Genomic DNA, 14,163 nt, shown 5'->3' with positions numbered 1-14,163 from the left:
CCTATCGGGCAGCACGGCAAGAGCTGAGCTCTCCAGCTAATATCACAACAAGTCCAAGGGGAAACCAAAAAGAGCCATAGCAAAAAACAAATGACGTCATTACTACCGGTAGAAGTAGCCGCACCCCCCCCCCTCTCATCGCCACGACCACCGCCACCTCCTTTGGCGGTGGCCTCGTAGTTTCCGCCGTAGAGGGTAGGACGCCGATGGCGAACTTTCGCTTTCGCGGTCCGACTCACGTTTGGGCTGTCCCTCAACGGCCAATGCGAGCACGGGTGCCACTAGGGCCTCCCGCCGCCGCCAGAGGTGGTGAAGACGGTGTGTTTTTTCCTATGGATATGGCCATTTACGATTTTTCCATTGACTTGTGGTCATATTAGTGGGGGAGTTCGCATGTTGCCACGATGGCCCGACAGGTGGCCTAGTCCCGTCGGAATCAATGTCAAACACTCTAAACCTAGCAATTGGTGCGATTTTGTCACGGCCGGCGTGCCACAAAAAGTGGTTATTTTTAGTAACGGTCACCAAAAATTGCACAAGGTTGAAAGCCTAACACTAATATGGTTGTTTTCTGTAATTTACTCGTTGGCACTATTTTGATTATGTCAAGTCTTTAGTTGTAGAGTACATGATATTCCGTTTTGTTTACAAATTAATGTATTCGCGTAAGTCATCTTTCTTTAATGCCGTAGAATGGACTCAACGATGAGCAACCCACATATTTCTTGTTCTCAGTTAGTTGCTGTGAGATGTAGATAGTTGGTCGTGCCTACTCCCTTCGTTACTAAATTCTTGTCTTCGTTTTAGTTCAAAGGACGGCAAGAATTACAACGAGAATTTAGGAATGGGAGAGAGTACAAGAGACATCGATCAAATTTATCAACAAACACAAGTTTAATTTGAAAAAATAACGAATAGGAAAAGGAGTAGCAAATACTCCTACTTGAAATTTATGAGTTAAATTATAGAAGAAAGGTTTTGAGAACAAGCAGGAACTTTTCTTATATCTAAAACATTATAAAACTATAGTTCAGAATACATTTTTCTTTTGCAGATCTCTGCTCGGCCAGAACAATCTGGAGTGTGGACTGTACGTCGTGCACGGTGCACCGTATAATTTCACCACTGCGTTCTCAGTACTTTCCAGACAGCGCCGAAGCGAAACGATAGAGAGGTATCCACTATGGCGGCAACCTTCTGCGCCTATCCCGCCGTTGCCGGCGCCGCAAACCCTACCTACCGCCGTCCCCGGACCATAACTGTGCCCGCCGCCCTACCTGATGTCCGGAAATCCAGCCGCCCACTCCCCTCTTTCCTTTCTTTCCGGCGCCCCAATGCCGCGCTGCCGCCGCTCCGCGTCGCTGGCGCTGACCCAAAGGTGAGATCTTTGGGATCTACCCTCAGTTCCTCACTATTTTTAGCTACGAGGTTTGGACTTGTGCTTGTTTCGTCGAGAAATTCGCCAGTTCGCCTCTTTGGGCCTCTTCTTGGTTGACGGGCACAGGGATTAGCTGTTTAGGAGAAGTGCTGTTCCCGCAGAAGAAAATTGAGGAGATTGAACCTCTTTTTTTAGCTCCAAATTTCTCTTGCTGTATGTATGTACTCCCTCCGTTCCATATTTCTTGTCGTCGTTTTAGTTCAAATTTGCACTAAAATAACGACAAGAATTATGGAACGGAGGAATATTTGATGGGATTTAATTTATCAAGTTTGACTGAACTAATTTGTTTACTGCAGATTGTAAATGGGGAGGATTTCCCGCCTATGAATGACCTGATTCGACTATACAAAAAGGCTTTTCTAGATGGAAACGATGATGTTGTTAGTGACATTGAGAAAGCAATCATTGGCATGGAGCAAGAGAAGAGTAAAGCAGCATCTCAGTTTGAAAGTATTACAGCTGAAATAATTTCAGGGAAGAGTAAGTTTCTTCGCTTAAATGCCGACCTAGAGAATTTCAGGAAGCAGACTGAAAAGGACCGTGCGAAGTTTACATCGAATATACAAGTGGAACTTGTACAAAGTCTGTTGCCTCTGGTTGATAGCTTTGAGAAGGCAAATCTAGAGCTCACCCTAGAGACAGATAAAGAACAGAAGATTAGCACAAGCTATCAAGGCATATACAAGCAATTAGTAGAAACATTGAAAGGCTTAGGGGTGGGGGTTGTGGAAACTGTCGGCAAGCCATTTGATCCATTGGTAAGTATACATTTTTTTCTACAATCGTATTTTTACATACTTCATCAGAGTGAATGATTTAAGGTTTAATGTGAGCATGCTAAAGGTTTTCTGTTCCTTTATCAACACATGCAGATTGATATTATTTTTAGGTTTGTTTCGGACGTAGTTTAATGATATGTAGTTGATGAGATGTAGGTATCTTAGTTTAACAGTATGTTCATATCTCAACAAGTGGATTGTTGGTAATCTGTTGGCGAAATGATTCTTCAATATTTATGCCTTGTAAATATATTTAATATACGCCATGTGCCGAGTTTAGCTGAGCTACCAAATTACTTCAACATGCATTTTGAACCCTTACAGAAGTAGAAATAGCACCCATGCTCTTAAAAGAATTAAGAGGATGAATAATACTTGCGTTTAACTACTAACATCTAGACTGATTGTACTCCCAACAAATATTTTTCATCTCCATAAATATAAGGCACACACGCTTTTAAACATTTATCTTTGACCAATAATTTGTTCAGCACTTTCCAATAGTATTGGTTTTGCATGAGATAATCCACTTATAGTTAGACTAATCATTGCTCAAATTAAATCTTGGAAAACATGTGTCTTATATTTTTGTACCGAGGGGGTACATAGCAAGGTTTGATTATTTGCCTTCGTACAATGCATCCACCTGGAAATACTTGGTCATGATCATGCTACTCTCCCTTCGATATCATATGCAATATTAGTAGGAGCTGATACCTTCTATTTGTCCTTTGAAGGTCCATGAGGCTATCGCCCGAGAAGAATCTGTGCAGTTCAAGGCAGGGATCGTCTCACATGAAGTCCACCGTGGGTTCCTTCTGAGGGAGAGGGTGCTGAGGCCTGCCACCGTGAAGGTCTCTACCGGTCCTGGTGACCAAAACTCGAACGCCCTGCCTACCGAGGAGCCTGTGGAGGATACCCAAGAGGATGCTGTTGTCTGAGTCCGCTGGAAACCAGCATAGCAATTCGTTGTAGCTAGAGCACCATTGTTTGGGAGCTCTTGTCTTTACTGTTCATATGAAGTGGAGTCTTTAGATTCCAAACGTCCTTTTTGAATCAACAGATATGGGAATGTACATTTGTGGTGATTGCACGTATCCTAAAGGAATATTTAGATTGTCTTCTATGTAGATTTTAGCGGGGTGTGAGGTGACGCTGCAGCAGGTTGTCAACAAGACAACTTGGGCTCAGTTTGCATTGCTGAACTGTGCTGCGCCAGACTTATTTTATAATCAGTTGTAGAGAAATACGCACGAAATCAGGGAGAAGTTAGTTAGCCAAGCTGGTTGAAAACGCTGAATTATCATAATCCATCTCAATGCCAAACTCACCCTCGGTAGCAGATCAAGGTTCACACAATATTGCTCAGTTAAATGACTGCGTTAGCAACTCACTGTTCACAATTCTTGCTCATGGGAATCCTGTTGAAAGAAGAAATTTATGTATTGCATATCAAACTGTTTATACAAAAAAAGTCCAATTTTTTGGATGAATACACTATCGAACAGGGACCAAATGGCCAACTCCGCGAATTCTATGGCACTCAGGCGCCAGGTCCAAATGACTAGAACACTGAGGGTCTACTCTACTGGATGATGCAGACCATGCCCTCAAGAAGTCAAGAGTGGCCAACATGGCCAGGGGCGTGTATTTTTGTGCGTGAGCGTGTGTTTGTCCGTGGGATGCTGCTGACCCTGACACAGCAATGTGTTGGAAGGTGATCAGCAGCAATCTACTTGTTTATTTCTCCCTATACTGAAACAACTTGTGTTCATTTGCCAAACTCCTGAACAGTTTCAGCAACAAAACTTCAGTGCTGGATCAGAAGAATTTCTCGTAGTCTGGAGGTTGCTGGTCCCAAACCTCCATAAAACCTGAAACCACAAAATAGTTAAATTTGCATCCCAGCCTTTGACAAGATTGGAACGCAATGACAGGAGCTTAGGAAAGACAAGCTACTGCCATGGACGGCATGCTGCATTTCCAACAAACTAAGTAACACTTTCCTCCTTTTCTTTCTTGTGAGGAAACCAACAGGAATTCAAAATGAACTGAAGACAGAGAAAGCTTGGTTTTCATGATTTTATGCAAATCTATGACCCGCAGTTCTGGCAACCGATTGCATTTAGGAATATTTGAGCTCACTTGGTAATGGTATGATAGAGCTACGTAGATACAGATCGAAGTAAAGCTAGAGATCATAAGATGAGATACCCCTTTCCAATTGTACAGATAGTTGTGATTTGCCAATTAGGGTGAACTTAGACACACTCCTTTATCAGCATTTCCGCTGATTATTTGTCTAAACTAAGATATACCAAGTCCAAAAAGACTACGTTGCAAGGATAACAAAGTTGTACTAAATCAACGACACTTATTATGGATCGGAGGGAGTAGAAATTAGCACTTAAGCATAGATTTCGTGGTCTTTTAAGTTTTCAACACTTCAACAGCCTTCAGGGCAAATAAATTAGACGAAGGCCACGTTAGGCAGAAACCAAAACAGACATGAAAGAACATAATCACAGAAGGAGTTAAGCAGAGAAGTATGAATTACCAATATCACTTAGTGAACCATATATTGGATCATCCATGACAGTGATGACCTGCAAAAAAAATATGTATACATTACTTATGAAAGAATGTGAAAGATGACTCCACGAAATTTAGCCATAAATTATACTCCCTCCGTTCCTAAATACTTGTCGTGGTTTTAGTGCAATTTTGCCATAGATTTTGCACTAAATACCCCACGAAATTTAGCCATAGATTTTGCACTAAAACCATGACAAGTATTTAGGAACGGAGGGAGTAGGGTTCTCTGTGATGACTAACAATACCAGAAACCCTCACCTCTGAACCATTTAGGCCCATTTCAGCATGAAGGTCTGTTTGTATTGGTGGATAGCATGGCATATCAGCACCAAGGAAATCTGGAATTGCAAGGTTATAACCATCTTGCATACCAGGAAGAATGCTGGTGTTCACCGTAGGGTCAATCATATTATCCATGTTTGAATATACCATCTCACTTCTGATAGACAGTATATTGTATTAGTACAGGAAGATAAATGCAAACAAAATATTTCCAGCAGCCATAATGGATAAATAAATAATACCAAGGAGACTTAATAACAGGAGTCAACTTTGACATAGATTGGTGTGGCATCTAACATGGTTACCCCATGTACCGACCAGTGGACTATGCAGAAATACACAAGCCATGGTCAGACCATAGTTCAGCGGAAAGAGAATGGCCACACAGTCCCAGCCCATCTACAACATTACTATGGCATAGTGCCTAAACAAAAACACATGCTACACAAATATATCTAGCAAGTCTGGTTTACAAAGCAGTCATGGGTTATTGTTGTTTTGGCTGAGTTACTTCAAATTCCATATCTACAAGTTTCATGCTTTTCTTGACTGCAAATCAGTAGCTCATTATGATAATGCCATAAATGTGAAATAAATGCCTTGCGTTGCTGCTGATAGCTGCCATAAAGATTTTGCCAGGAATCAATCAAAAATTGACTACTGCAGGATAGCTTGCAACCTATTTACCTATCACAAGTTTTCATTGATTACTGGACCAGCTTACCAGTAAAAACTGGCTACATGAAAATGATTGCATAAAGTTAACTAGTCCCAAGACAAGTACTATCTTAAAGGCCAGTCATTGTCATTCCGTAATGTCCAAAATGAAATGAAATGTTCACTCTTGTGTATCTAGCAGCAGAATGGAATAACAGACAGATAGGAGAAGAAAGGAACTCACTTTGCTCTTGAAGTATCACAGGCACTAGGTTCAATTGGCGAATCATCTTCAATATCAATAACTTGGACAACCTTATGGTCCAACGGAATTTGGGCATACCTGTCAGTATGACTTGTGGTGTTACCTACAACTGCTTGAAAATCCAAATGCTGCTGATTTTGCGCATCCATTGAACTTGAACACACAATATTGGAGCATTGGCCCAAACCAGGATCATTCCGTATCTCAGCAAGCTCTGGGCTACCAATCAGATTGAGATCACGTGTTTTAAATGAGCTAGATTGATCAAGCTTTTCGTCTTCCATTGTGCCAACAGCTTCTACTCCTCTATTAGGTAATAACTCCACACTAACTGTTTTCCCTTTATCAGCTGAATCAATAAAGCTTTCATCTTCAGGCGGCGTATCAATATTGTAAATTTGCACTCCTTCCCTGATATGATGAGAGGCCAATGTAGCAGATAGTCCATTGTGCTCCTTAATTTCCTGAACTGCACAATCTTGTGCTGTACTATGTTCTACCCCGTCTTGTGTAACATTTTCTTGGAGTCTCACTTGTTCCACCATTTGATCGCAAGCAACACTTGGGCCAGTATGTTCTAGGCAGACAAGACCATTTTTGCTGTCTCCTTGGACAGCCAAGGTGCTGTCATTTACCTGTTCATCAATCGCCATCACAGGAACTAGATCTGCCTGCTCGGCCAATGAAGTTTGTCTATGGGCTGGTGCCCCATTCCTGTGTCCAAGTATTGACCGTGGTCTTGTTGGGGCTCTTGCAAAACTACAATAGTTCAGCAAATTCTTACAATCATCACCCAAATTATTCTCCACACTTGACATCTTCGCATCTGAGGCCTTGTCATCCTTCTCATCCAAAGTAGTGTCATCTTCAGCCTTCTCATCCATAACAGTAGTATCATCATGCTTCTCATCTGAAACATTGTCATCTGAGGGCACTGGTGGATGCGTTATCTCCGTCTCCTCAACAATACCAGAAGAAGCATTATTACTAATACTCTCATCATTCCTTCCTTGCACCGCGACCTCTGAATTTGACACCTTACAGTCTTCCTGCATCTTATTAGTTTCATTGTCATCCTGCACCTCTTGCACAGCATCAGCATCCTTCCTGACATTACTGCTGGAGCTCACCTTTGACCCAGTATCCTCCAACTCAGACTCCCCCACAGCCTCCACCTTTGATGCTTGTCCCTCCCCAGCCACCCCTGACACGCTACTCCCAACCTCATCAATCACACCACCTCCTCGCCGATCCCTCTTATACCCAGGAGCGCCATCCTCTTCCTCACCATCATCATAATTACGGCTATCCGAGTAACCCCTATTCCTCTCCCTATCCCTGCCCCATTGAGAATTCCTATTGTAAGCCCTAAACTTCCTCTTCCCCCTTCCATTGTAGTCACTATTGTTACTGTCACTGTAATCACCACCATGGTTACGCCGAGAGCGGGGGTTAGGACTACTCTGCTCGTCATCGAGCCGCCGCCGACCATTCCGGCGGGAGTCATAGAACCCAGGGGCTTCCAGTGCCTGCGGCAATGGAGGCGGAGGCGGCATCTGGCCCCATCCAACGGTACCAACACCGCCACCGCCGCGCTGCAAGGATGCAGCCGGGAGCACTCCTTTGGCCACCAAGTATTCGGCGGCCAGGCGGCCGGCCTCCATGAGCACCTCGTACCTGCTCTGCCGCGACGGACCCGCCGGAATGGGAGGAGGAGGAGGCGGCGGCTGGTAGAACTGCTTCTGACCGCGGCTGTAGGCGCCACCGCCGCCGCCGCGCGCGAACGGCGACATGCGGCTGCGGTTGCCGCCGCCGCCGCCGTGTTGGTACTGCATCCGGGGCTGGTCGAATCGCTGCAGGCTGACGCCTTGCTGCCCCCGATCCATCCGCGGGAGCAGATGCAGCACGACAGGGATCACGCAACCGAAAATGGGGCGACCAAAGAGAAAAAAAAAAGAATGCGAGAAATCGCGCGCCGGAATCGGACGAACCCTGGGCCGGGGGAGACGGACTCACGGCTGGACGACGGCGGTGGTGCGCCGGGCCATCGGAGCCGCGGTTCGAGATTTGATTTGGGGTCTCCGAAGCCGGAGCTACGTGTTCGTTCAGCTTTTGCGACGAAAGAGGAGGAGGAAATTAGGATAACTCGTAAATACGAGTAGCCCGGAAGGAGATGTCTAGGAGTCAAACGAGAAGTTCTGATTTGTTTTGCGGTCCGGTCGTTTCGGTTGTGGCCTTGTGGGAGAAATGTGTGGAGCCGTTTTGACAGTGAGGTTCGGGTCCCCGTGCGGAGATTGTGGTCCGGTTGTTGATTAGGCTGAACACGCTTCACAGCACGGGGAGTAGACAAGATGATGTTTGCGGCTGAACAGTAAGAGGTTATCACTTGACAGGAAGCCACTGCAGATTAGGAGGAGTATTATGATAATAAAGCCTGTTTGAATTTGATTGGTGAGAAAACAAATATTTCATGTAATAATATTTCTCAGGAAGGTCATAGTGCGAAGTAATTTAAAATAGTAACATGGTTATGTTATTAGTCTAAGTAGCGGCGGAGCTACGAACAAATCCATGGGCGGGCCAGGCTAAAAGAAAACGCAAAATTTTGTTCTCAATCGTACGATATTTGGCCGTGATGCGAAGAGACCAAACCATGACCTTGCAAATCCACCTATTATCCACGGGGGTATAAAATCAACCAATATACTTTTGGATGAAAGTCTAACAGCAGAGGTAGCTGATTTTGGTCTTTCAAAGCTAGTATCTGACACACAAAAGGGCAAGGGAAGAGACCAAACCAAGATATGTATCACCTCCGAGTACTCTAGCCATGATGGGAAGAGACCAAACCAATAATCCAATCGGTGGTGTGCTATGAAATTGACAAATTAGGGATTTGAGGGAAAAAAGAAAACAAATACTGCCTGGATAGAGAAGTTGGGGAAAAGGAGGAGCAGCGGGTGCGGGCCGCGGCGAGGCAGCGAACGGGCGCAGCGCAGGGCAGGGGGGTGAGCAGCGGCGGCGTGTGGGGCGGCTCTGGCTGGCTTCAGTTCGTCACGCTGTTCCTGTCGTCGTCACGAGGCAGAGGCAGCAGCTCAGCGCACGGGGCGCCCCTGCCTGGGACGGGCGAGTGGCGACCAAGAAGTAGGAGGCAGGCATGCATCGGACGAAGAGGGTTGGTTTCCTCTGCTGGGCTGGCCCTATGACTACCGGTGGTAATGGTTTTTTTTTTCAAAAATCCTGGGCGGGCCATGGCCCAGTTTGGACCAAACTAAGCTCCGCCAGTGAGTCTAAGTTTAAGTTACTACCTTCATAATAGTAGTGACTTATATGTGGTGTCATTTATTAGATTATAGACTCATTTTACCTTGATTTGTGTGATGTTATGGTAACATATTTAGTTACTACAAACCTCTTTCTCCTCATTAATAGCATGCCACATCATTAAATTTGCTTAGTTGACACTTATGTTATCACCTATGTTACTCCCATTATGAACTGACTGATCTTATCCCCGCCAATAAGATAGCGGGGCCGTCAGGCCGTGGGCCCGTATCTTTTCTGTGGGGGCGGCGGGAGGGCGTCGCGCCTCCATCTTCACGCGTCCATTTGAGATCGGAGGGCTGCGGTTGCACCTAGCGTGTTTCGGCCGTTTCAGCCAGCGTCGCCGTCATGAGCTCGGAGGACCTCGTGCCGTTGTGCGGGCGACTCGTAAATTTCCACCTACCACATTCTCCGCCACGACTGCTCACAGCTTCCCAAACCCAACCATGGCCGCCGCCGCCGCTGCCTGCTCCGCGCCTCCGCGCAATCTCTTCTGCGCCACGGCGCAGCTTGCTCCCTCCGCCGCCGCCGCGACCAGCCGCCGGAGGGTCGGCTGCTCAATATCCACCCGCAGGTGGCCGTGCCGCCGGTGGGCCCACCGTCCGGACGCCGCGTCCCGGATCCGGCGAACGACGCCTCGCCCGAAGGCGGCGAGGGTGAGCTGCGCCTACTCTACCGGCGGTAAGGTCCGCTTCACTGGGGTGATCCCCTGTTAAGCTTTTTGTTCTTGCGCTCGTTGACCGCTAGCCCCATTTCCGTTTTTTTTTCTGGACGCCATGTCTTCGTTTCTACTCTGTTAAATTAGCACTGTATGATTTCTCGTTGGTTTAGGTAGCACTCTTGAAGCTTGACTGTAACATAGTTAGTGAACGGAATGGAATGGGCCACCTCGCAAAAAAAAAAAGGAATGGAATGGGCCAGAGGAGTTGATCATATGAATTCATGTTCGAACCACTTGAATATGTTACAAATTAAGTTGAACCCATCAGCAGATCCTTTATCGCTGCAAAATCGAACTTTGCCTCGGAACCTGCAGTTGGACTTGGAGCACTATTAGCAGAACCTTTCGTTTTAGAATTTGGTAGATTAACCTATTAGCTTAGTTCATACTTGTGATTCATCTCAGTGAAGACTAAAGAGTAGTAACTACCTGGCCTACACACTTCTGTTAAATGTTCGGTTTTCCTAACTCTGTTAAATTAGCTTAATTTTCTCTCACTCCTCTGTGAATTTAATCTGCACATGTGGAGAAGATATCTAACAGCAGTGTTCTGTCCGTTTTTACAGCTGAAGCAATCACTGCATGTTCCTGGAACCAATATGTTATCTGCAGTGATGTACCTGTGCTTGTGGAGTTTTGGGCCTCATGGTGCGGACCTTGTAAAATGGTCCATCGAATTGTTGACGAGATTGCGGAAGAATATGCTGGAAGGATAAAATGCTATAAGATTGACGCTGATGATTACCCACAAACTGCAACATCTTACAATATTGAGAGGGTTCCGACTGTTTTACTATTCAAGGATGGAGAGAAAATACATAGTATTACTGGAACTCTTCCAAAAGCTGTTTATGTGAGGGCCATTGAGAAATCTTTCTCGCAACAGTGATCATTTCGGTCATAATTTATTTTCATTGTTTGGTCCTGATAATATTCCCATATACTTGATTTATCACTGCCAGACTGCCAGTAGTGAAAGAGTACTGAAGGTAAAGTGGGAGTTATAACATGAGCTTCTGCTTGGACATAGGGGTTATCCTGCTTCGCAACTGTAATGTAAATATTGATGTAATTCTGAAAAGAAATGTTGAGCCTTTCTTTTTACTCCTAAGGCTGTAATGGATGATAATTGTTGTTATTGATGTGAAACAGGGTTGCATATTTAAGGTCCTTGGAATATATCGTTAAAATGAAGTCAAATTAGGACTTCCCTTATATTTTACTTTGGTGGCTCTTACCCGTGTAGATTTTCTCCTCTTTGGTACCCTCATCCATTGCATTTTTAAATGCTATTTTTGAAGCTAATATGAATCTTCCATTATTTAGTTTCCATGATTCTCATTATTGTGATTACTTATATACAGAAGCAGCTAACATATATTTTTTGGAAGAGATTACAGCTAACCTATTGAAGTTATCCTTCTACAAAGTCATGTTCCTGCTGCTATGTGAGTGCAAGTGCTATTCTCTGCTAGGCTGCTATTGCTGAGCTAATTCTCCCAGGTATCTATCAAGTTTTTATTACTCCCTCCGGCCGAAATTACTTGTCGCAGATTTAGTACAAATACTAAATCTGCGACAAGTAATTCCGGCCGGAGGTAGTATATTCTTTATTGTCTTTATCTGCAATGTCTGCTAGCTAGACTCAACAGGCGAAAAACTTTGAATGTCATCAATATTTCTTTTATCCCCCTTTAGCTTTCCTAGGATGTAACCTGCGGGTCTTGTTTGGCTGATAAAGAAGTCTTGAATCGAAGGTAAAAGATTGCAAGGAATAAAATCTTAGATCAGTGTAGGAATGTCGGTGAGTACCGTAGCATGGTGCCAGGGATTTTTAGTCTGCCATACTGAGGACTAGGGCAAAGTGGCTGCTGGAGTGTAAGCCGAGTGGTTTGAGTGGAGCATGGGTAAACCATTTTGGATTCCTTGGCTTGATGTTGATAATTTCCATCTTTGCAGATGTTGCCCCATTTTCCATGGACTACAGTAGCACAGTTGCAGCCTGCTCCAACAGTGCTACTGTTGGCTAGTCTTACATATATTTACCCAATTTTTTCAGAAGGAAACTCATAAAATATACTGATCAAAATTCGATCTATATTTTTACTCCATTTATGTTGCATGAGATGACAAAAATTAATTAAATGTAGGACGGCTCTCTGTGGCTGTTATTGTGCGATCAATTATCTGTTGCCTCTTTCTTCCAAATCAAAGGCACGATAATAATGCCCAGATAGAGCCTTTAAGCAACCGTGGAAAGCCAAACTGCCTCTGAAAATTAAAATTTTCTTGTGGCTAATTTGGCATGATGCCATTGCCACGAAAGATAATATGAAGAAGCTTAGTTGGATTGGTGATTTTAAATGCCGTTTCTGTCTAGCTGAGGAAACTATTCTCCATTTGTTTTTCCAATGTCCTTCAGCAGGATATGTTTGGTCCATAGTGAGCTCAGTGATTGGGGCCCCTGTTAGACCAAGTTGCCTTTTACACTTCTTTCGGTGGTTTTGTGAGTATCTAGATGTCTCTGCTAACTTCCAAATTGTGGTTTGCCGGCCATATATTCTGTGCTGTGGAAGACCAGGAATAGGGCTTTGTTTGAGCAAAAGCTGATCAAATTGCCTACAGAGTAGGATGTCAAGTGGGACCCACCAGTGTCCCACTTATAGGCCAATTTTTAAATTTTAGCTCAAATTTTGAGCCAAAATTTTAAACTAACAAATCTCTTGTGAACTAGAAGTGGGACATAATTAAGAGGCATCCTGCTTACATCCCTACTGCAGAGTCGATATGCTATACATGTGCTTTCTTTAAATGTTGGGCAGGTCTTCACAAAGGACTTGATCAAGAGATGATGCAGGATGGCGCTCTCCGCTTGCATGATTCCACCTCCCACAACAACACTGATGGGCATTTGGCAACACAAGGTCACAGTATTCAGATGTAGGTCAAGGGAGTTAAGAAAGATCGCGGTGGGAGATGGAAGGTCCAGTCAGTTCGGATTTGGGGGGAAGATGAAACTTGGCGTTCTAGTTCATGTCTGTAATAATTGTAGGGCCATGTGCCAGCTACTTCTTTCAGTGCCAGCTACTTCTTTCAGCACTTTGTTTCCGCTTCAGTTAGCTGCCGAACTTAGTTAGAGGATATTTGAACTTTGTGCTCCGTTCATGTTTTGAATGGAGTTCGCCCGCTGTATGTGGGTAAAAAAAGACAGTGAATTCAACTTTTTGATCCTCTACTTTCATTTTTCTATAGAGTTACCCGATTAAAGCAAACTTGTAACACGAATTAACTCATCTAGTGTTTTTTTTCCATTTTCCCACAAATTATGACAGCTCGGAACCACTTGTCAGCCTATTTGGAAAACCACATTGGAGATGTTTTTTCCCATCCATTCGTCATACTTACCTGCATTTGAATACGATTTCAGGTGAACAGATTTCAGGCTAGCTAGGAAGCTGTGCATCGATCTGATGCTATTGCACCATACCTCGGTGGTCGTTACTGTACAGTAGGAGCGTCACGGCGCCGCCCATGGACTCACCGTAGAGGAATCAGTTCTTGCTCCTGTACACTTGCTTCTTCTTTTTGCGGGTGTGCTCCTGTACTCTTTCATGTCTGCACGAATTAAACAGCGGGAAGATTCACCAGCGAACAGAGCCTTGATGTGCTTGCAGGCGCGCAAAGTCAAAATCTCTATTGGCGCCAATCAGATCGGATCGCAGCACTCTCATCTGCCAACGGCGGTGGTGCCTCCGTTCTTCCTCCACCTGGTGTCCCCCGCCTCAGTTCATCTCCACCATTCATAATGCCACAAGAAGCGAGCCAGCGAGAGCGGCATTTCGACGGAGCATGTCGCACATGGGAAGCCGGAGGAGTTTCGGGGGGCGCGGCGACGAACAGCCCGACAGAAACAGCATTGAGAGTCCTTCCGCCAGAAGAAATCGACTAGGACTCGGAGCCAGGATCAGAGATCCTGTTCATATATAAATAGGTTACGGGGCGACCTGGCGAGTGGCGAGGGTGTCATCCCGAATCCCAAATCTCGAGCCCCGAATATGGAGGGAGGAGAATCTATCCGAGCAACAGCCTCACATTATCC

At 44.8% G+C, this 14,163-nt stretch overlaps 3 protein-coding genes across 3 annotated transcripts; 2 read left to right on the top strand and 1 right to left on the bottom strand.

The window, feature by feature from the left end:
- The first annotated feature begins 1,124 nt into the window (after positions 1–1,124).
- On the top strand, positions 1,125–3,350 carry LOC100830374 (protein GrpE). The gene is made up of 3 exons (XM_003579713.4): positions 1,125–1,378; positions 1,738–2,199; positions 2,958–3,350. Exons 1-3 carry the CDS (start codon positions 1,184–1,186, stop codon positions 3,159–3,161), a joined length of 861 nt encoding a protein of 286 aa, XP_003579761.1. The 5' UTR covers positions 1,125–1,183; the 3' UTR covers positions 3,162–3,350.
- A 292-nt stretch (positions 3,351–3,642) lies between these two features.
- On the bottom strand, positions 3,643–8,212 carry LOC100830066 (uncharacterized protein At4g26450). Its single transcript, XM_003579712.4, has 4 exons — positions 5,999–8,212; positions 5,074–5,254; positions 4,778–4,826; positions 3,643–4,094 (listed from the first exon to the last, which is right to left on the bottom strand). Exons 1-4 carry the CDS (start codon positions 7,903–7,905, stop codon positions 4,042–4,044), a joined length of 2,190 nt encoding a protein of 729 aa, XP_003579760.2. The 5' UTR covers positions 7,906–8,212; the 3' UTR covers positions 3,643–4,041.
- A 1,502-nt stretch (positions 8,213–9,714) lies between these two features.
- On the top strand, positions 9,715–11,286 carry LOC100829756 (thioredoxin M3, chloroplastic). The gene is made up of 2 exons (XM_003579711.4): positions 9,715–10,024; positions 10,631–11,286. Exons 1-2 carry the CDS (start codon positions 9,790–9,792, stop codon positions 10,951–10,953), a joined length of 558 nt encoding a protein of 185 aa, XP_003579759.1. The 5' UTR covers positions 9,715–9,789; the 3' UTR covers positions 10,954–11,286.
- Positions 11,287–14,163: the final 2,877 nt, after the last annotated feature.

Source organism: Brachypodium distachyon, chromosome 5 (assembly GCF_000005505.3).
Source record: "Brachypodium distachyon strain Bd21 chromosome 5, Brachypodium_distachyon_v3.0, whole genome shotgun sequence".
In the NCBI taxonomy this organism is placed as follows: Eukaryota; Viridiplantae; Streptophyta; class Magnoliopsida; order Poales; family Poaceae; genus Brachypodium; species Brachypodium distachyon.
This window is presented reverse-complemented; position numbering and strand designations above follow the sequence as displayed.